This window comes from Ambystoma mexicanum, chromosome 13, assembly GCF_040938575.1.
Source record: "Ambystoma mexicanum isolate Mex_15411 chromosome 13, UKY_AmexF1_1, whole genome shotgun sequence".
NCBI lineage: Eukaryota > Metazoa > Chordata > Amphibia > Caudata > Ambystomatidae > Ambystoma > Ambystoma mexicanum.
The window spans coordinates 376380745-376404087 of record NC_090938.1 but is presented as its reverse complement, the minus strand read 5'-3'; the positions used below and the strand labels follow the sequence as shown (position 1 = coordinate 376404087).

The following is a 23343-nucleotide window of genomic DNA, read 5'->3' as shown; positions in this document are numbered from 1 at the left end:
TCCATTCTTCTCCAGCATTGGATCTTTCATGGATTCACATGCTTGGAATATTCCCCGTCGTCAGGCTGGGAATCCCCGGTACATTATATAGACCCTTTCCCGTAGGAAAACTTTTTCGACGCTTATGCGTCCTATCCACCTCGTTTTGTATCATGCGTGCCCGCGCCGTCAGGACGCCATGATATAAATACAGGACCCGCCCCCGCGCTCCCTCAGATTTCAACCGTCTTTCAAAGTAGTGGGATCCTCGTGGTTACTGCTAATTGAAATTAGGTTGTATTTTTGCTTCGGCGACGTTACATTCTGAAGAAAATATGTCCGGAAAAGCGTTATTTCGTCCTTGTGCGACATGTGGACTCAAAAAATTCTATGAAGGTGATGCCCACATGGATTGTATCTACTGTCTCCACCCGCACCACACGGCGGATACATGCGAGATATGCCAGGTTTTCTCCCAAAAAACCCTTAAAGACCGGAAAAGAAGGTTGGTCGACTGGCTTAACGACGGAGCGGGTGCCTATCCGGCATCAGGAGTTGGCTCCACGGCCTCCAGGAGCAGGTCGGAACCCCCCTCGAAGAAGGTGCGGCCTGTCGAAAAATGCCCTGCGGACAAGCATACGGGGAAGCATGCTGGGTCTTCCTCATCACACAAGAAGTCCTCCTCCTCCTCATCCTCTAAGACGGAGAGGCAAGTGGCATCAAAATCCTCCTCAGGGGACCGTCCTAGGTCTTCCGTGAGTCGAGACGCTTCAGCAGGGAAGTCGGCAACGAAATCAGCTACGAAGTCTAAAGGCTCGGTGCCGGCTACTTGCTCGTCGACCCCGGTGTCGCTGACGATGCCTATTACTATTCAGGCAGCAGCGGTGGGGATTCCTTTGTCGACGGTAACTCAATCTATGGCCTGGCAGCCAGAGGTCTGTGACCCGGCCCCCCCTGAGGTCCTGCTGCAAGACACGGCCTTGCCGGGGTCGTCGGTGGAAGGAGAATGTGGCATGGTTATGCAGCCGTCGGACTTGGGCCTACGCCCTTCCAATACGTCGACGACGAGTGCGAGTGGGGGTGTGGTCCCTATATCCTCGACGTTGCTGACCCCCCAGACGGTTTTGTCTCTGGATGTGCTTAATACACTTCAGAAGCTCCTGCAGCGTCTGGATACGCAGATCCCTCAGCCTGGCACTTCATCGTCGATATTTTCTGCACCTTCCGTCGACGAGCAAGCTCAAGCAGCGCGCTCAACGACCAAAAGCCCGTCGGCCTCCCAGGTGGTGAAGGATCGTCCTCGAGCGCAGGAGGAGGGTGAGCTATCGGAGTCCGATTCTATACGAGGTGACTCAGGGTCGGACATCTCCCTGTCACCGTCGAGAGACCCAACATGGAATTCGGATGTAGAGGTAGAGTCTACGAGGAGCCAGGCACAACCATCTCCTCCGGATGATGTGGGAGCCTTCCATGCAATGATGGGAAAAGCGTGTTCCGAGTTCGGCTTAATTCCTGAGGAGCAAAAGAAAGATTGCTTTCTTTTTGATCACATGGGTCAAAGGAGGAAGTCGGTATTTACCATCCCAATCCTGGACCACGTATGGCAAGAAGGCCTCAAGACGATGCGTCATCCGTTCTCGGAACCGACTATTAAGGGGCGTATTGAGAAAAAGTTTAAAGCTCCAGAGTCCACTCCAAAATGTCTAACATCACAGCCACTGTCAGACTCTGTGGTATCGGCGGCAGCGGCTAGGAAGGCCAGAGTACAGCAAAAATGTTCAACCCCACCAGAAAGCGAGGCAAGGAGACAGGACGCCTTCGGGAAAAAGGTGCTCTCAGTCGGCGCCACGACGGTAAGAGCAGCCAACTCCTTGGCAATTGTATCACGTTACGATAGGGAGATGTGGCATAAAATAGCCCCTATCCTAGAACATCTGCCGGAAGAACATCGCAAAGCAGCCATGTTGCTAGTACGGGATGGCGAGGAGGCCTCGAACCATGCAATTAATATTGCGGTGGACCTAGCAGAGTCTGGGTTCAAACAAATCAATCATGGCGTAGTACTTCGTCGACAAGCGTGGCTCAAATGTGCTACTTTTAGACCTGAAGTCCAGTACAAAGTTCTAGACATGCCATGTGAAGGAGAACATCTGTTTGGAGACAAGGTAGATGAAGCCTTGAAGGCGATGAAGGAAGACACGGATACCGCTAGGTCTCTTGGCGCCCTCCAGACAGGTAGAAGTTTTCGCTCTTTTCGCCCCTTCAGGGGTGCCTCCGGAAACTCCCGCTTTGGAGCCTCTAGGGACCGTGGATTTAATAGGCCCTCATACTCCTCACAAGGTTACAGACGGGCATCCCAGTCGGCACGTAGAGGCAGAGATTATCAAGCCTCCAGACGACGAGGCTCGGGTCCCTCGTCGACGAAGGACAAGCAAACCAGCAACCAATGACGGCCTTCGGGACGTCCTGGGGGGTCGAGTCTCTCATCATATCGACCAATGGAAATGCATCACCACAGATCGATGGGTTCTGGACACGATTCGCATGGGTCATGCGCTGCAATTCAAAAACAAGCCTCCAAGTCTTCCGCCAGTGTTTTCGGCCCAGCCCCACCTTCGAGTTCTAAGACAAGAGGTGGTGATTATGCTACAAAAAGGAGCGGTAGAACGGGTTCCTGTGGCACAGGAAGGACAAGGGGTTTATTCCCGGTTCTTCGTCGTCAAGAAGCCAAATGGAAAATGGAGGCCCATTCTCGACCTGAGGGTACTCAACAAATGGCTAAAGAGCTCAAAATTCAGAATGCTAAAGCTCCAGGAGGTTATCAGGTCAGTGCAACCCATGGATTATCTGTCGTCGCTAGACCTTCAGGACGCATATTTTCATATCCCAATACGTCCACGACACAGGAGATATTTAAGGTTCGTCGTCGGGCGAAAGCATTTTCAGTTCAAGGTCCTCCCGTTCGGTCTCAAATCCTCCCCCAGGACGTTCACCAAGTGCTTGGCCCCCAGAGCGGCCCATTTAAGGAAGGACGGTCACCATGTCTATCCTTATCTAGACGACTGGCTGGTCAGAGGCTCGTCCATGGAACAAACACGAAACAGTCTGGGGGCCACGATGTCCCTCTTACAGGAACTGGGCTTCGCGATAAACTTCAGCAAGTCCTCCGTAGAGCCTTCGAGGACCTTGGTCTTTCTAGGAGCGGAGTTTCGTACGCACACAAGCCTTGTAAGACCATCCAGCGAAAGAATACAGAAGCTACAAAGCAAGGCGTCGGAATGGAGATGCGGTACCAGGGTGTCGGTGCGCAAATACATGTCCCTGCTAGGGACCATGTCATCCTGCATTCCGTTGATAAACAACTGCCATCTGTTTATGAGGCCTTGCCAGGAATTTCTAGCGGACCGTTGGGCGCAGAGCCTGGGTCGCTGGTCCGACAGACTGGTCATCGACGAACAACTGGTACAAGCACTCTGTTGGTGGAGAGTTTCTACTCATCTAACGAAAGGAATGCCTCTGGTGGAACCGGAGTTCCAGAAGACGGTGGTGACGGATGCATCGCTGAGCGGATGGGGAGCTCATCTGGATACGTTACAGGTACAAGGCCGGTGGTCGTTACAAGAGTCCTCCCTGCATATCAACCTGCTAGAACTGAGAGCAGTGCGGTGGGCTCTAAAATCTTTTCTTCCACAACTGAGAGACTCTGTGGTCCGTGTCATGACGGACAACACGACTACAATGTTTTACTTAAGGAAACAAGGAGGAACACGTTCCAGGTCCCTGTCGACGGAGGCACAGAAAATCTGGCATTGGGCCCTGCAACACAACATACTAATCTTGGCGTTCCACCTGCCAGGTGTGAGAAATGTGGAGGCAGATGCCCTCAGCAGGGAAATGAACGAAGTTCACGAATGGGTGATGAACGACCAGCAACTACAACATGTATTCAAGAAGTGGGGACATCCTTCCATCGATCTGTTCGCGACGAAGGACAACAGGAAATGCCCGCAGTATGCAAGCAGATGGCCTCAGCAGGGCTCACTGGGGGATGCGTTCTCCTTCCCATGGACGAACAAATTCCTGTACGCATTCCCTCCTTTTCCTCTTATCCGGAGGACGTTGCAATGGATCCTCAAGTACCCATGTTGGGTGATTCTGGTGGCCCCGTATTGGGCCAGACAGGTGTGGTTCTCAGACCTGTTGCACTTAGCGGCGGCGGAGCCAATGAGGTTCAGGAAGATCCCCAGCCTTCTGTCTCGACAGGAGGGTATCGTCTGGCATCACGACCCGGACAGCCTCAAGTTGACGGCCTGGCTCCTGACTTCGCCGAATTTGGCCAGCTAACGATTCCGGAGGAGTGTCGTCGTATTCTGCAAGCGGCAAGAGCACCTTCCACAAACACTTCATACTCGTACAAATGGAGGAGTTTCTGTCAGTGGTGTGGGGATCAACCAGGTTTGGTTCCGCAGTCGATTACGCCGGAACAGCTCCTTCCATACTTGCTGTTCTTAGCTCAAAAGGGCTTATCGGTGTCGTCGATAAAAGTACACCTGGCCGCCATCTCCAGGTTTACACGTCAAAGACATTCCGCACCATTATTCAGCGACCGCCTGATTAAGCACTTCCTTAAAGGGCTGTTCAGGAGTTTTCCTCCCGAGAAGAGATTTCCTCCGGTGTGGAGCCTCAATCTGGTGTTAGCGTCTCTTATGAAACCTCCTTTTGAACCAATGTCATCGTCGTCTCTAAAGTTTTTGTCTTGGAAATTGGCCTTCCTGGTGGCCATCACTTCAGCCCGACGTATTTCGGAAATCCAAGCTCTAATGGTAGACCCACCATACTTAAGATTTTTTAAGAACAAGGTGGTCCTTGCCACTAACCCACAGTTTATACCGAAAGCTCCTTCAGTGTTCCATAAACATTCCTCTATTGTCTTACCTACGTTTTTTCCAGAGCCATGCTCGGGAGCGGAACGCACTTTACACACATTAGACGTGAAGAGGGCTCTCAAGTTTTATCTTCATCGCACGCAACCTTTCAGGAAAACGAGGCAATTGTTCGTGGCCTATGGTCTGGGTGCTAAAGGCAAAGCCATTTCAAAGCAAGGACTGTCAAGATGGGCATCGTCTACCATTTCGTACTGCCATTCCAAGGCTGGGAAGCCTCTTCTGCGACGCCCAAGAGCTCATTCAACTAGAGCGGCGGCATCGTCGACGGCGCTGTGGTCTGGAGTCCCTCTGGGGGACATCTGCATGGCGGCTACCTGGGCGGCTACACACACTTTTACCCGCCATTACTGCCTGTCACAACAACATGCCGAAGATACTCGGATGGGACAGGCGGTGCTTCGACACCTATTCCAATGAGGTAAGCCCCGGTTGAGGGGTTAGATCTTGTTGCAATTATGATTGAATATTGTTCGTTTTCTATGTTAACAATTGCTGATGGGTACATGACCATAGGGAACGGGCATTGTGAGGAAAGTATGTGAGTTTGCATGCACGCCTCCTCTTTTCGGGATGGTACTGCTATGTAATCTATTCCAAGCATGTGAATCCATGAAAGATCCAATGCTGGAGAAGGGAATAGTTTCTTACCTGTAACTCCATTTCTCCAGCATTGGTATCTTTCAAGGATTCACATGCGCCCGCCTGCCAACCCTGGCCATGCAAACTGGTTCCCCCACTACTTTGGGGGCCGAAATCTGAGGGAGCGCGGGGGCGCGTCCTGTATTTATATCATGGCGTCCTGACGGCGCGGGCACGCATGATACAAAACGAGGTGGATAGGACGCATAAGCGTCGAAAAAGTTTTCCTACGGGAAAGGGTCTATATAATGTACCGGGGATTCCCAGCCTGACGACGGGGAATATTCCAAGCATGTGAATCCATGAAAGATACCAATGCTGGAGAAATGGAGTTACAGGTAAGAAACTATTCCCTTCTTAGGGATTGGACCGCCTCTTAGTTGGGAGTGTGTTGGATGCAGAAGGGACTAAAGACTATTTGCACTGCCTGTTTCCTTCCCCTTTTAGGTTGTGGACCCATTTCGTGCATTAACCCTTTAGACCCAATTTGTCTTGTATATATGTATTTAGATAGGGTTGTGTTGGCCTAAAAGTATTACTGTGATTTGATTTGTGTGTTGAAACTCAAAGGCCTTGAAATAAATGTATGTGTATTTTTAATATATATACGCCTGACTGGGAGTGATTTGTTATGTTATGTTATGTTACTTGGCATTTATATAGCGCTCAAATATCATTGGTATGACCTCAAAGCGCTGGTAGGTTGAACGCCCTCGGGAACCGTAGTACTGGTCAGTAGTTAGTGTTGTAGTTTGCGTGGGTGCACCAGATATGTTTGCAGCTGATGTGATTGCCGGATGGTAGCTGCATCCTAGTGTTAGGTGTGGTGCTGAAGATATCAGTTGGATGTGTGCAGTCTGGTGGGTGGACACCCAGACTGGGCTTTGGCTGCGTTAGGCCTGAAGGACGCATATGTGAGCAACTAGGCCGGAATGTGCTCGGCTAGTTGCGTTTTATAGGGTGATGAGGTGTTCATGGGGTCGTGTTTGTATGTGAACAGCTAGGCCGAATTAATCAGGGGTATAGCTGTGTTCTAGTTGAATGATGGTGTATAGTAGAGAGTAAGCGTAGTGATGTGATATGATGGTTATCTTTAAAGCGCCCGAGACCAGCCATGTGAACAGGATGGCAAGGAACAGAGCGAGACACGGACACAGAGACAGGGGGCTGGGCTTACAGCGACAGGAGGGGGGGGCGGCTATAAAGCAACAGAATAGGGAACAGGAAAGCAGGGTACACAGTGATGCACGTGTGGGCATGTTAACATTTATATTCGCATTTCTATCCAGATGTGATTCAGGCTGATGTTCACAGCTCCATCCAAGTGTGGGACAAGCCAACATTTGCATCTCTATCAAGAAGCGACTCAGGCTAACGTTCACAATCTTGTCGGTCTGGTGCAGGCCAGTGTTCACAATTCTAACTGAGTGCAGCATTGCCAGTGTTCGCAATCCTGTCCGCGTCAAGTGCAGGCCAATGTTCACAAATCCACTAAGTGCAGGGTTGCTAGCATTCACAATCCTATCCAGAAGCGACACAGGATACTGTGCACAAATCCAACCAGGTGTGGCATTGATAACATTCACAACCTAGTATTGGACTGGGCAGGCTAATGTTCACAGTTCTAACTAACTAAGTGCAGCATTGCTAACACTCATAATCTAATATGGGTCCTGGCAGGCTAAAGTTCACAGTTCCAGCTAAGTACGGCATTGCTAACAATAACAGTCCTATCTTGGACTGCCATCTAAGTGTGGCACCTGCTACCATTCCCAGTTCCATCTAATAGTGGGACATGTTTAAAAATTCACAATTCTAAGTGTGGCCCATGCTCATATTCACGGTTTATAGTGATAATATCGAAAACATAATGCCGAAAAACAAAAAATGTCGGAAAAAAAAGAAATCATATACATACAATAGAAAAAGACACTTATACGAAATAAAATGTCAAGAAAAAACTCAAAGGCAATGCTAACATACCAATGTAAAATGTCAGAAATAGTAATGTTTTTATGGGAGGGTGTTCCCCCCCAAACCCTCCACCCGAACCCCCCAGCCACCCCCCCCCACAGAACCGTGTCGCCATCCGTGAATATAATACATTATGAATAACGAAAATCCCACAAAATGGGGATTAGTAAGGGTTAAACGAATAAATGAAAGCCAAGAGTAAAGAACCTTACCTAGATACCAAGGAACAGATGATGGTTGTGCCAAACCGTCACTACCTGACAGAACCTAACGTCAGAGCACACTAAAGGACGATCAGTGCAACTACTTCAGGCAAATACAGGTAATATTACCATAACAAATATGTAACTAAATAGTCAATTCGAAAAGTATACTACCCGTAATGTGTGACAGAAATAGTGAAACGTTTTTTTTCGTTATTTCAGATTTACAATGACAGAAAACGTTGAATGTATAACTTCGCAGAAGGGAGGACAACAACTAATTTACGATGGATAAGTTTATAATAAGGAATCCCACAAAAATGAACGAACATGTTGGAAGTGCACGGAATATGGGAAAACAAAATGTACAGCAAGGGTAATAACTGAGACTTCCAATATAAAATTAAAAGGAGAACACAACCATCTTCCAGATAGAACCAATATAATAATTTAAAAAACTCTGAATGAACTAAAGAGAAAGGCAGTAGAAAACCCAACTGAGGCCAGCAGGTCTGTAATTGCGAGAATCTGTGACAAAATGCCATTACACATCTCAGCACAAATGCCTGCAGAAAAGCACATGCAGCGTACAGTGAACAGGACAAAGCAACAGAAAGAAAATCTTCCACCAGCACCCAGAATTTACAGCGATATAAACATCCCAGATGTTTATATCGCTGAAAAGCAACAGAAAAGCGAGAACATTTTCATCATGCAACAATAGAAATAAAAGATGAAAACATTTTAATATTTTCAACAGCAAGCAATTTTAAACAACTTAGTGAATGCGAAATGTGGCAAAGTGACGCGACTTTCAAGACATGCCCCCAGCCATTCCAACAGTTTTTTACTATACATGGATCCGTAAATAACCATCTCATACCACTAGTATACGTCTTGATGCCCAAAAAAACTGAAGCTACCTACACAATTGTGTTTCAAAAAGTTAAGGACGCATTACCAGAAACAACACCTACAAATATCATCATGGATTTTGAAATGGCTCAAGTTAAGGCCTTCTCTTCAGTATATGAAGACACATGCATACAGGGATGTTTTTTTCATTTCACGCAAGCCATTTGGAAAAAACTGCAAAAACTAGGACTCCACTCAAAATACACAGAGGAGAGCGCATATCAACACAATATTAAAAAACTTTTCGCTTTAGCATTTGTAAAGGAGGAAAACATTATACAATTTTACGAACATTTAATAGACAGTGAATATTTAAAAAATAATGAAGAGGAAAATTCAGACTTGTTGGACTACATGGAAAACACTTGGTTGGGACAGTTGACAAGAAGTGGCACTAGACGAAGACCTAAATATAACATAAAATGGTGGAATTGCTACCAAGCCGTATTGGAAGGGAGACCAAAAACTAATAATACATTCGAGGGATGCATAACAGAATTAACAAGACTTTTAACACAAAAAAAAACATATTTGTGGCACTTTTTAAAGGACTTAATATGTGAACAATCCCATCAAGAATTTCGACTATCACAGAGCATTTCGCTTGCAAACACCCATTTAAAAAGGAGAAAATACCGGGACTATGACCAAAAAATTGAGCAAATAATGAAACAGTTTAACCCAGAAGACAAACAAAACTACTTAGATTCTATTGCATACAATTTAAAATGTTAAAAAACTCATGGTTTTGAAGAGTCCACGATCCGGCATAGCGAATCCAAACATAACCAAAGACACCAACCCAGCATATCCAACGATCCCGAAATCCGTATCCCAGTCTGAAGGAAAATAAAAATTAAATCCACCGAAGAAAAAGTCGAAATCCATAATCAAAGTCAAAACGGCAGCCAAGGAAAAAAAGAAAAAAAAACATATCCAAATCCACGGTGAAAAAGGTAGATCCAGCCAGAAAAAGTGTAAAAATACAAAAAGCCCAAGAAGGAATACACGATCCAACCGGAACAGTCCATATGATGAAAAAATCCATAAAGTCCAAGAAATCCAAGAAGAAATAACATCCAAGGCCAAAAAATCCAGGAACACGCAGCACGGAGACTCAAACGCAACGAAAACGGATCCGAACTGGTCTTTAAAAATGGCGCCCATGTCAACGTAACACTATGCTACGTTACGTAAATAACAATAACAAATAACAACAAAATCTACATTACCGTTTGTGATCCAATAGCACCATCTAGCAGTGAAAACATATACTGTTTATTCAAAGCTGCAAAATACACTTGTAATTATTTATAAAATTATTTATCTATTAATGAAATATTTATTGTAGTAATCTTTAATAAAATATGTATGCTATTATATATTATTATATTTATAATATAATGTTATTATATTTAAAGTATTTATAATTAAATATAAACCAATGTTACTGATTAATAAAATATTGAAATGTATAAACACTTACCTTGTATGGACATTTATTCGAAAACAAATCGAAAATAAAATCGACTTTTTGTATATTCGACATATTTTTGAAATATTTTCGACATTATGACTCGCAATTATTACATTCGAAAATATAACTGCACACCCATATTCACAATTCTACCTAAGTGTGGGACATACAACCATTCACCGTTGTATCTGAGTGTGGGACATGCTGACAATTGCATTTCTATCTAGATGCGACTCAGGATAATGTTCACAATTTCATTTAAGTGTGGCACACGCTACTATTCACAATTCCATCAAGTGTGGCACATGATACATGCTAAATTTTACAGTTCTAAGTGTGGCACATGCTAATATTTACAATTCCATCGAAGTGTGGTACGCGCTACCATTCACAATTCCGTCCAAGTGTTGCACATGCTAATATTTACAATTCCATCCAAGTGTGGTACGCGCTAATATTTATATTTATATTCAATGAAAAAACTTTGTTAAAGGGACGTTATGGTTAAGTTGCGCTACTAAAAACCTATCAAACTCAGTGAAAAAACTTTGATGAGGGGACGTTATGGTTACAAGTAAAACCGAAAAAAACCCTGAAATTCGCCAGCTATGGTAAGCTAAGCAACCATAACTCGCGCCACCACCGTGCACTGCTAAGAATAACACCTATGACATCAAAGATGACATTCAGAGTGGGCCATATACTTTTTTTGCAAAGTTTAGTGAGGATTCATCCAGGGGGGAGCGAAGTTATAAGCTGCCCAAAAAGTGCTCTTCCTATGGGTTTAGCACCTTAACCATAACTACATGGCCACTACCGCAGGCCATCTAATTATTTATAATATTTATAATTCTACCTAAGTGTGGGACAACTTAAGTGTCCTTTGCTCTGTGTGCTCATTGAGGTCTTTCAGTCACCCTCACCCCTCCTGAGACCTAGTCTTGACCGCTGCCATAGCTACCTTGATTGGTCTGGCTTGTCCAGAAGGTTACCCTGTTCCAAGAAACTAGGCTGGCCTTCTGAACCTCTGCCCACTTGGTCAGAGTTCAGAAATCCATCTTAACAATCACCATTATTTGCTATGGACAAGAGTGAACTGCAGTTATTAAAATGTTAATAAAATCACTGGTTATCTTCTATACCAGTTCATGAAAATCAAAGGCATCGACAGTTATGGCGGGAGTAGGCAGCGGTGCAACGAGTGGTGGTTGACAGGAACTATGTCTATGTCCAAGTAAGCACCTTTTTTGGAGGTTTTGAAGCTTCCAAATGATTTTCACACAAACCGATTAGGCGTCCATGATTGGGATGAAAAGTTAGGTACATTCTTACTTTTACCAACAGGTGCATCAGTAGAAACAATTGGCAAAATGGGGAGCATGAGGGACCCCCGAAGAAAAAACCAGATCAAGGTTTGAGGACCAGAAGTCCAGGGAAAACTGGTAGCAGTGCAAGGCCAAGGTTTGTGATCCACTTTAGAAGGGGGCTTGAAAGCCCCACTGCTCCCTGACGTAGGAGACCTTGGAGAATGGAAGCAGCTTTGAGATCAGGTTCTAAGAACCCATGGACAGATAATCACACCATTGGCTTCTGCAAAACTACCCTTTGATCGGCGGATGTGCAGGTACATTTTCCAGTCAGCATTAGGTCCAGATAGCAGCGGTTGGGGTCTCCAGACAGAAGGACTCAAACCAACACCCAGTTCAGATCCAGGCAAAATCACAATGATGAAGGCACTTGGAAAGATGACCCACGAGTGAAAGAACATGGCAGCAGCGACAGCAGCATACTGTTACACTCACCTGGCTCCCACAGAGGCGTCGATCTGGACTGGACTGCTGCGGTCTCCACCAATGTGACGCGTAGGGCCGAGATGATGGACTGGACTGGCCCACCTAGCTTCCTTCGCTTGGCCCCTAGGAATATTCTTCTGCAAGTGGAGAAAGGGAATTAACCACCCGTGGAGTTGAGCGTAAATCCTCCCACCCCGCTGTTCTCCCCACTGATCACCTTGGATGTTCCCTCTTATAGTCTCACCTGATGATTTGAAAAGATGAGCTCTCCATCCTGCATTGAGTGCAGGGCGCGTAGATAACCAGTTGCTTCAGTGGCTCGAAGGAATTGGTGAGTTCCAGGACAATATTGACTCCGATATTCCCGGCAAGACGCCGCAAGTATGTAGTTCGTAAGAGTTCAAATGCCTGACTTTCACTCTTGTCCGATTCCTTGCAGGTTGCAGCTTGACCCTACTGAAGAGTTCCTCGTGGCAACCGGTAATGTTCTGGTAAGGATTTGTATTATCCAACACAGTTCGATAAAATAATGTCCATATGTAACCTATGCTTTCTCCCTTATTCAGGTGCTGAGAGAAAGTATGAAGTCTCTGGGAATAATGCCTCTGGCGGTAAAATTAGGTAAGTCTTTTGTGGTGAGGAGGGTTCCCCTTCTTAGGCCCTTGTTTCACCTTGCTGTCCTTTTGTTTCCCCTTAGGGGCCGGGGTTCGGCTAGGATGCAGTGGAAGCTGCGCCGACCCGTGAAGAAGACTGAAATGTGAAGATGCTGCGAAGGCCGGTGAGTTCAGCGCGGCGCTGCAGCAGGCGAGGCGACGCGCATAAAATAACTTCTTTCTTCCAGCTCGAAGGCGCGATGGATCGGGAATTCAGGTAAGGATCAAAGGTATTGCTCTTGTTCTAACCTTTTCTCTTTCTTTCTCCCTTTTTCTAGGAGCTCCAAACTCGAGGCGGGCGTGGCAGAAGACTGGATGCAGACTTGCAGGCACGGTGAGCGTTACGCTGCTGGATGCAGAATAACGCGAAGCATGTGCTGCTCTTCGAGCGTGGTTTAAATAGCCTCCAAAGTAGTCCCAGGTAAGTATTCCTCCCCAGCCCCACCCGAGTAAAAAAATAGTCCCTAGGTAAAATAGTCCCTTCCAAGCCTCGTTTGGCTTGGAGCTCTTGCAGCATGGTCTGCATCAGGTAAGTTTTAATCTATGAGCCTGGCGCCTATGGCGCCAGGACTGAATCTCCATATGAGCCAAATAGCCCCTAGCGGGGGTTGTTGGGTTTGCTTGGGGTAACTTGATGCCTGCTTCCGGGATTGCTGGACTTGGTCTGGGTCCCCGGGGGTAGGCATCATGACACATACATAATACTCTGCAGGGCCAAGCAAAAGTTGCTAGTTGGATCAGGGAGCAAAAGGGCCAGCCAACCAGAAAGAAAACAGTCTCATGAGGAAGACAATGGATGGAGGAGAACTCGGGATATCTGTTGGGGGGTTTTACCGAAGTTGCTGTCTTTGACAGAACTTGGAAAAGCCCACCTTCGGTGACAGGGTTGTAACCCCTTAGGTTTAGCAAGAACTACCCAAAGGTTTGGTAGCAATGGCTGAGCAGCCAGGGTTAGTCTAGGAGGAGGAAGGGCTGTAGTAAGGCACACAGTACTTGGAGCATACAATCAGTTAAAGGAAACACTGACACACCAGCAATTATATCAAATTAGTTATTTATTTTATATACACTAAAGCTTTTAGAAAAAGGTACGATAAGTACTATTCATACAGTAATATCAAAGTGAAATAAAAGGTAGCACAATTTAAATCAGCTGTAAAGCAACACAAAAGTGAGAGACAACTACTGATAAGAATAAGCAAACTTAGATAAACTCTTGCAACTTTAGTTGACCCGTGCCCAAACAATCTTCAAAAGTCCAATCCTATACTAAATGAGTCTCATAAAGTCAAGGGCAACAGTGGGGGTCCAGTGACCAAGGGCTGAGGAGGAAAGAGGCAAAGCATAGTCTGTGACGGTTTCGTCAGGTTTACAGGTAAGTAATAGTTAGTTTTGGCAATTTAGAGCCCAATAGGTTGTTCACTCCAATGGGACTCAGGGTGTCCTGGAGGGAGGTGCAAATAACAGCTTAATTGCAGCCCTCCAAGAACACCTGAGCAACGCAGCAAGACCAAGGTAAGTGCCTAGGCTTAAGACAGTATCTTTTCAGTGAAGAACTTGGTTCCACGGGTTGGTCCCCAAGGAGAGGCGACAGTTTTCCCTGATTCAGATTTCTTTGCCTGGATGGCTGAAGAAGGAAATTTGAAAGGAACAGATGAATGCACTTCAGCAGTGGGATGCCCAGCAGTGGATCGTTGTGGCACTGGTGTGTTGGAGCCGTTCACAGGTTTTGGTTGTCATCCTAGGGGCCCTTCTTCGGTTCTCGGTCCACAACTCACCTGAGGGGACCTCAAAGAGTGGAAAATTGTTGCCTCAAGCCCAGAAGGATGCCCACAAGGTTACAGCCGAATCTGCGCTTCACGCGATAGTGCACTGCAAAATGGCCCAGGTCCCAGGACAGACTCGTTGCAAGGGGGAGGGTCCTGACAGTGCCAACATTAGCTTAGACCTAGATCTTTTCCAAACCTAGCAACACCCCTGCCCCAGGGTATAGGGAGTTTGCAGCCTGCGATGACGCAAAATGCAGGTAGTCTTCAGACTGGCTAGGCCCACCAGTCCAGCGGAAGAAGTAGTCTTCAAGCGGTCTTCCCTGTCGCTTTGAATTTGGGGTCGGGTCTTCAGTGGTCACTCTATGGCTCTGGCGGTCGCTTGGAAGTTGCTGGGATGTCCTTCTATGAATTCCTCTTTGGATCTTAAGTCCAGTGGTCGACTCTGAGGTTCAGCTCCAGGACTCTCACCTTGTGTGCAAGAAAACTGGTTGAGCCCACCATTGAAACCAGGGGGACAGCTAGTCTCCCAGTTCAAACTGGTTCCAGGGAATCCCACGTACATTTCAGTCCTGCAACTGATTCCTCCATAGTCTCTGCCTCCTGAATCTGCAATTGACTAATAGATCCAGTCCAAGTTTTCCATACACCCGAGAGGTGGAATATTGGAGTCATGGATTCTGGGGTTTGGCCTTTTGAAACTGGGCTGAGTGACTTGGCCTGTGGATACAGCGATCTCAATGACCCAGGGAGAACAATTCTAGGCCCATTTGACAATGACAATTAAGTCACTTTGTCAGATAAATTAGATTTGAAGTCTGTTCAGATAGGTTTAGATGAACTGGTAAACCAATGTGACAAGTCCCTGCCAAATGCCCCAGGAATAGTAGGGTTGGCCAGGGGTTCCTGCCCACACCACCCCAACCACCCCAGGGTCCAACATCGCGTTGTGGCAACAGACCCCTTGGGCCAGCCTACCTTCTAAACCAAAAGTTAAGCAGCAGATTTTGTCAGAAGGAACTTCATCAAAAGCAAGTGGATACATTCTTTAAAACATGGGCATACAATAGATGTCCCTTTTGAAACCGGAGAAAGCAAATGGTATCAAAGTTCTTGAAAACAATAAAAGGGATCAGAGGTTGAAGTATTTCCAATGAACTGGTGCAGTCCATTTACAAATCATATGACATCTGGTATGCAAACTGTACCCATCCTCAGCAGCTCTGCTCACATGGCCCAGGACTGGGCAAGACAATCCTAGAACAACTGTTCCTCCAAATAGTTTCAGACACTGCTTTTAAGAAGGAATGCTGGTCTCCATATTTTGGGTTATGCTTAGCATGGCACCCTGCACTATGGAAATAAATTCTGTCACTTGTAACAGTAATGCTCATTACTTCAAGGCCTATTCTTGCTCATGCCAGTACTTAAGCCCACCATGGAGTATGATTACCCTGACTACATGGATACAATACATGAGGATTGTGGGTAAGTGAAGATATTTATACCACGGATGAAAGAGTGTACATTGTTATGTTGTTTATTTAAAAGAGTAACAACTTTTGAAACTGCCTTTGGGAATGCAGCTTGTCTCGAAGAAGTAAGTGCTGGCATATTCTGCTCTGGCAATAAGGAGGTATCACATGATCTTTTATTCCAGAAGAGCAAGTCTGTACAAAAATCCCCACATTAAATCAACTTGCTCCCCCAGTTGGGTCCAGGTGCAACTGCCCTAACATTGAAATCCCAGGATCTACAGAGCTCTGCCCGCAATAGTCAAGGCAGAACCTTCAACACGATTCTGCAGGGTGATAAACTTGTTTTCACATATGACAATTACATGAGTGTTGCCTGAACATCTTCCCTCTTTTCTCCTACAACACAAATACAGACATTAAGATATTTTCACAACTGCACATTGTTCCAAACCTTTCTGTCCTCCATTTAGCTGCATATTTGTTGGCACTCTGCAATTTAAATACTTTAAAGATCAACTGAGGATCTCTTTGGAACATGAATGGCTAGATTGACTGAATGTCCAACAATTACATAATTGTCCTTACACAATAATGTTTCCTCAAATCTCCGCTGCACTTGAAGTTGTGCATGCTGAACCTTGTCTGTCTAGCGAGAATCATTCCACTCTACTGCTCGAGCCCCACTCATCCAAGCCCGGGCACAAGGTTTGTGTCCTCTTAAGGCCGCGATACCCTTCCTGTCATGGAATGATGGGTTAGCCTACATGCCACTCATCACCACATCAACTCAGAAGCCCAATCATTCCCAGTATTCAAAACCATGTTTACACTGTCCGTTAACGTTCTCTTGAACCTCCCTATGGCTCCATTAGACTATGGGTGATAAGGACTACATTTGTATTGAATGACAAAAGCCTCTCCATTTCCTGCAAGACAAATTGCACACCATTATTAGTCAACCTTTTGAACACCAAATGGTTGTTTACTTGCCTTGAACAGTCTTGTCAATATCAGCACAAGCCTTGCAGAACTTCACTGACTTTTCTACTGAGGAATCCATCTGAAGCCACCACTGATCAACCAATAGCATAGCCTTGGTATTTGTGGTCCCCAAATGACCTTCATGAGCCAACTTAAAATGTTTTTCCTAATTACTAGAGGTGTCATCAGACAAGTATTACTCATTACAAAGCAACCTTGCTACTTCACGTTCCATCGTGTATTTATTTGGTCAATCAGGTAAATCTTCATTAGGATGCACTTATTCCTAACTAGTTGAAATGATTCAACTTGTTGCCCATCTACTCCCAATGGTCCACAACATTTGACAAAGCAAAGGTCCTCATTACGAGTTTGGCGGCGTGGTAAGAAAGTGGCAGTCATTCCATTCCTGCCACTTTTTTGCCGGTAATTGAATTATTGCCACTTTTACTGCAATACTGAATTATGAGTTTGGAGGTACGGTGGAGAATTCACCTCCAGAAAAAGTTGGATGTAAATACTCTACTTTACCTCCCATATTCGGCAGATTTACTGCACGGTACTACTGCTCGTGATAAATCCACCAAAAATCCCCATTTAGTCCTATGGACTAAACAAAATGAGAATTTTCGATCCCCTACAACCACTCGTAATCTCGTGGTAAAATCACAGGACCAAGTGGCAGTAACGGTAAAAGAGTTTGGCCTTAAATTGGCATATTTATTGCTAAACTAGAAATGAGGCCCAAAGACTTTTTCAACATTCTCAGAGCATTACTCACCAAACCCTTACCAGCAGAAAACTATGTGGAAACGCATCTGCAATTACATTGGCCCTCATTATACGTTTCCTGGTGTGGGAAACATGCCAGTAAAAGTGCTGCTAATTCCAGCAGCTGCCCTTTTACTGCACCAGGAGACTACAAGTTTGACGGTGGGGGGGGGGTTCACTGATAAACCTGCAGCAAACAGCTGGTGGTGTTCAGACTTCCTGAAATTGATAACAGAAATGTCATTGTGGCCCACAAATAACCAACTCCACTTTCTCTATTACAGCATACCTCAAATATACCCACTTTAGAACTCTTGAAGCAAAAGCTTTCCTCTCCATTCTGTATTTGGCACAATGCCATGCTCAATTTAATATCATTCACATCTGAATATAATACCATGGCCCATTTGCAAAATTAAATCTAGATTTAAAAGGTTTGTTTGTTTGTTTTATTCACTTATAATGCGCACCAAACCCCAGGGTAGCCGGGCGCAGCAGTACAGATTATGCGAAGCATAAATTACAGAGTTACATATTACAAACAAGGAGCATGAGTGCAGACAGTTGTTACAGAATACATAAAGGCAGAAGCATGTACAGTCCAAAGAAAGTCAATAACAGAATACAAGGAGACAGGGTATATACAGGCACTAAGGTACATTAAATCACTGGCCAGAGATGGGAGTATGTACACAAGGACAGCAAATAGGTAGGTATAAAACATATCTACACTGGGAGGTCACGGAGTGAAATTAGTGCTAGCAGGCTAGTCATCGGCAGCCTTCAATGGATTGATGTAGTTGGATCTGAATTTCACGAAGGGCTGTGCCTCGCGTAGTGGGTGGGGTAGTGCATTCCATAGTTGGGTCGCTCGGACCTGGAAGCTACCTCCCCCAACCTTTGTCAGCCTGAATCTTGGTACGATGAGGCTATTGGCATTGGCAGTTCTTGCTGGCCGGGTGTAAGTTCTTTTTAGGAATTTGTCCGTGAGGTAACTCGGTGCAGCATTGTTCAGAGCTTTGTGTACAAGGGAAGCAACCTTAAGTGAATTTTATTTTGGGTAGACAGCCAATTGTTTTGGTGCCTGATCTTGGATATATGCGATCTTTTAGACACGCAAAGAGCTGCTCGCAAGGCATTGTTTTGTAGGATTTGGATTTGGTGGATGGTGGATTTGTTGGCACCAATGTAGAGGGCATTACAGTAGTCGAGCCTGGATAGGATCAGGGCTCTAGCTGCGACTGCAATCATCCTTTTCACTTTCTAAAACTCACAATCACATTCAGGGATCTATATGTACGGAATGTTCATCTTGTTCAGAAAGCACATCTTTGGAGTGTGATCCAAAAGGTTTTGCACACATTTTGCAAATATTCTACCTAACCCGAGTGGACATAAGTTATTTTCTAGTCCTCAGATTCTATTTCCTTGATTTCACTGAGAAAATCATCTTTCCGTAAAATGCCTTCAAAACATAAGGTCATGCTCCCTTTGACCTCTCCCATATATCAGGACATTATTTTGGAAACATATAAAAAGGGGGATGGAATAGATGGGGCCAAAAGAAAGTGGCATCCTTTCCCAGTCAGGTTGAGGGACAAGTACCCTAACAATCAAATCCCATTATCTTTGGAACACCCTACTGACACATTCCAGGTGGAAGTTTTAAGAGGAACTTTGACAATGATATCTTGATTTCTCAGGGCAATAGCCTTCTTTATACATAAGACAATGAGACGAGCATTGACCCATTATAACTATATGCAACAGTTGGACCCCATAACACACTATGAGGAATGTTGACTCGCAGTAAGTAATCATCAGGAATGACTGCTTGGAAGCATAAACTTGCACAGGTAGTACTGACAAACCTTTTCAGGTGAAGCAAAAGTCTAATTTCACCCCATCCCAAAAAAAGGATAGTCATTAATTGTTTAACTGCGAAATGCCTACTCTCTACAAGCATATTGAATCTATGAAAAATCCAAGGTTGGAGAAGAATAGATGATTATATATGTCCCGTTGTGTTCACGTCTTTCATAGATTGTCATGTGCCTTCCACCTACCCCTTGATGTTCTGCAATACATTCTGCTGACTGTACACCTATTTGGGGATTATGATGTGTGCCATGTGGGGGCGTGGGGAGATATAGGTCAGGACAAGTTAAGGCACACATGTGATACTTCTTTTTTGAACAATTCTGGGATTTCCCAGACTACACGCAATAGTGAAAAAAAAAGCAGGTACATTTATGAATGGAGGATCATAGTTTGAGGCAAACTAGTTTGAGGCGAACTTATTTCTTCCACCTGCATGACGTAATCCACATTTTCGCTGTTTGTGACTGCCTATGTAGGCAGCAGGGATTGCTTTCCTAACAACTGTTTTCTCTCTTCCCCAGGCTTACCAACAATGCCCACCTGTCGGCTGACCCAGGTCACCTCACCATTCTCATTCTAGGCCTGGGGTTGGGTGCAGTGGTCCTCCTGACAGCTGGTGCCATCATTCACCGCAAGCACAGGACCCCTACTCGGGTCCAGGATGTCTGGAGGGCACCCGATTAACATTCCCACGTTTCCTGCTGCACCTCTAGGGATTCCCCTTTGTATGCTTTTCCGACTCTTGAATTCAAGGACTGCTAAGATTAATCCGAGAGCCACTTTACATTTCCTTCCCAGTGCGCAAACTATATAGTGTTCAGACAAGGCTACCCATGGAAATAGCATCTCCAGATACCATCAGAAAACCCACATGGAAGGAGGAGCGTGCCAGGGACATCATTGTCGAGCTTTGTTCCCAGATCTGATCTAAGCTCAGGAGCCAATCCCAGAACAACCAGACAATACTCCCCTGCCACTTCTAGAGCGGAACCAGCACAGAGTTCACTCAAAGCAAAGGACGCTCTCACACTTTTCATCACAGAAGGACACGGTTTTGTGGGCAAGTTATCCCTCTGTAAAGTGTGCACACTGGACTATGAAAAGATTGATAATTCCCAGCTTGGCATCACATAATGTCTATATTCATTGGCTTTTGGTGCTCCTGGCCAGTGGAGTTACTTTGCGGAACATGTTGGGGGGACACGACATCTGAACAAAAGGTGCCCCAGCCAAAAGAATGGGGACAAAATGGTGTGCCATGAAAGTTGGGGGGGTCAAACACCCCTGTCCCCCCATAAGATTACATCCATGCTCCTTCCGAAGGCATGGGACTTTGTTACAAGAGGCGCAAGAGTGTTCAAAATGAATGGTCAAGTTGTTTAGAGATCCAGTTTCTCTAAAGGTTTCACACTTATTTTCAAGGTGTATTTGTCCTTCACACATTCTGGAGCCTAGTTCAATGCTCTTCCCTTTATTAATAAATACCTGCAAATACCGTCACCTCACCCCTTTCCCTCTCCTGTCCCACGTGTTAAAAGGTGATCTCCTGATTTGTGCTGTTGGTGATCAGTTTAATGTCTTTAGTAGAGTGCACAGGTAATCCTGCTTCTGTGAACCGGAAAGGCGTGAGACACTCACAGAGATATGGGAGAGGAGAGATGCAGCATTGCACTGAAGAACAATTAATTCCGCTCTCAATAGAAGAGCAACACATTATTCTGCTATAAAGACACCAACCATTTAATTGCTGAAACAATTGGGGGACTAAACATTTTTGGACTGATGCCATCCAGCGAGGATTCAAACAAAAGTCTTGTTCATCTTCCTTGTCCTTTTATTCTTGCATGTGTTTATATACTGCATGGATTCTTTGCCATTGTTTAAGATGACATTCTGAAAAACAGTTCAGTTTATTCAGTTCAGTGTAATAATTGACCAAAATACAAGCATACTTTAAAACTTTTTGGGGAGGAGTGTTGGGGGTGAGGGGAGTGGTCGTTCACAATGTGGCATTCGCAAAGGTAGCCAGTCAGTCTACGGTTCTTTATTCACGAGGAAAAAAATGTGATATGGGCTTCCTTTTCAAAGATCTTACATTTGCTGAAAATGCAGAGTGCTTTTCATCCTTCAGTGAAAAGGAGACATTTTGAAGTGTTGGATCTTTTCATAACCTTTAAACTTTCTGTGCAAAGATGGACAGAAAAAATGTACCAGGAAAGAGCTTTGGGCACCCATTTGCCACTTAATAAATGCTGGCAGTAAAAAAAAAAGACGGTGGCAGCATTCCCTTTCACCCAATGAAATGAGGTCACCTGAGAAGAGGGTAAGGAAGTCTTGAGGGGCAGACCTCTGTGATACAACACCTGAAGCAGTACAAAGAGTATCCCTCAGAGCGCCCATAGTTCCTTGTTAGTTGGCCTCAAATTGCCTTCCTTCCAAAAGGGGGTTAAAAATCCTGTGAGTTTCAATGGGACTTTTACACCTTCCATTAACGTTACCCCCATTTTCATTCATTTGCAAGGGAGCAAGGAGGGGTGGAACGCAACTTGCACTGGCATGGATTTTCATGCCGTCGCAAATGCGGACATCCCTATGGAACTGTATAGGGATTTCATTGTAAACGCTGACTGCCACACATGGCAGGAAGCGCTTACAATTGAAATTAAACGCTGCCTGACATGCTCACATGTCAGGCAGGGTTTAATTTAAGCAATGTTCACAATTAAACCCTGATCGGGCAGGGTTTAATTGCAAGCAGCGCTCACAATGAAAGTAAATGCTGCGTGCTACGGCGGAGTGCAAAGGTGCAGGGCAAAAGGCGGCATACACACTGCCTTTTGCACTTTACTGAGCAAATGACAAAAAGTGGCGGCAGGGAGCTACCTACATGTATGTCAACACGTAACGACTTGCCGCCACCAAATTACTAATTTGTATATAATGAGCTGTACAAAGGGGCAATTTGTTATGAGGGAAACGAATATGAGAAACACTTACTTCTCCAGCATTGGATCTTTCATGGATTCACATGCTTAGAATATTCCCCGTCGACAGACTGGGAACCCTTGGTACACTTATAAAGCCTTTTGTGTCCTATCTACGTCATTTTGGGCCCGCGCACGCATGCCCCACTAGGACGTAGCGGTATAAATGCCCCGCCCCTGCGGCTCCCTTCAGATTTCAACCGTCTCCAAAGTAGTGGGAGCACCTTGTGTAGTCTACTATTTTGTCTAGGTTGTGCTGTGGAGTTTCTCCTGATGTCAGGAAAAGCGCTGTTCCGCCCGTGCGCTACGTGCGGGTTGAAGGTGTACGAGGGGGACGGACATATGGATTGCATATATTGTCTGCACCCTCATCATTCGGCGGACAAGTGCGACATATGTAAGGGCTTCTCCCAGAAGACTCTTAAAGATCGAAGTCGGAGACTTGTGGCATAGTTAAACAATGGAGCGGGGGCATACCCGCCTTCGGAGGTGGGCTCCACGCGCAGCGTGGCCTCAGTGTCAAAATCTTCAGGGGCCCCGCGCCTCTCGACATCGTCGGAACCCCCGGTGAAGAAATCACGACTGGCGGAGAAGGAATCATCGAGAAGACATTCTAAAGACTCTTTGTCGAAGAAAGCCACGTCATCCTCATCTTCAACGAAGAAAGACAGGAAAGAAAAATCTAAATCCTCCTCGGGCGATCATCATAGGTCGACCTCGAGTCGAGATGCAGAGAAGCGCAGGTCGAGTTCAGATAAGGCGGGAACGCCTCAAGGACCGGCACGACCGCCGCCGTCATCGACGACGACGGCAGGGCAGTCATCGACCACGTCTCTGCCACTGGCACAATTGGCCTCAACCGTTCTTGGGCCGCAAACGACGACGACGAATCCAGCTATTGCT

The 23343-nt window shown here is 45.6% G+C and overlaps 1 protein-coding gene across 1 annotated transcript in view; it reads left to right on the top strand.

Annotated features, from left to right (window-relative positions):
• The window catches only part of LOC138521228 (ciliated left-right organizer metallopeptidase-like), a 579350-nt gene extending 556806 nt beyond the window's left edge, over window positions 1–22544 (top strand). Inside the window, exon 14 of the mRNA XM_069633917.1 lies at window positions 19978–22544. Coding sequence (XP_069490018.1) covers window positions 19978–20140 — 163 coding nt within the window. The 3' untranslated portion in view covers window positions 20141–22544. The remainder of the gene's footprint in view (window positions 1–19977) is intronic.
• The last annotated feature ends 799 nt before the right edge of the window (window positions 22545–23343 follow it).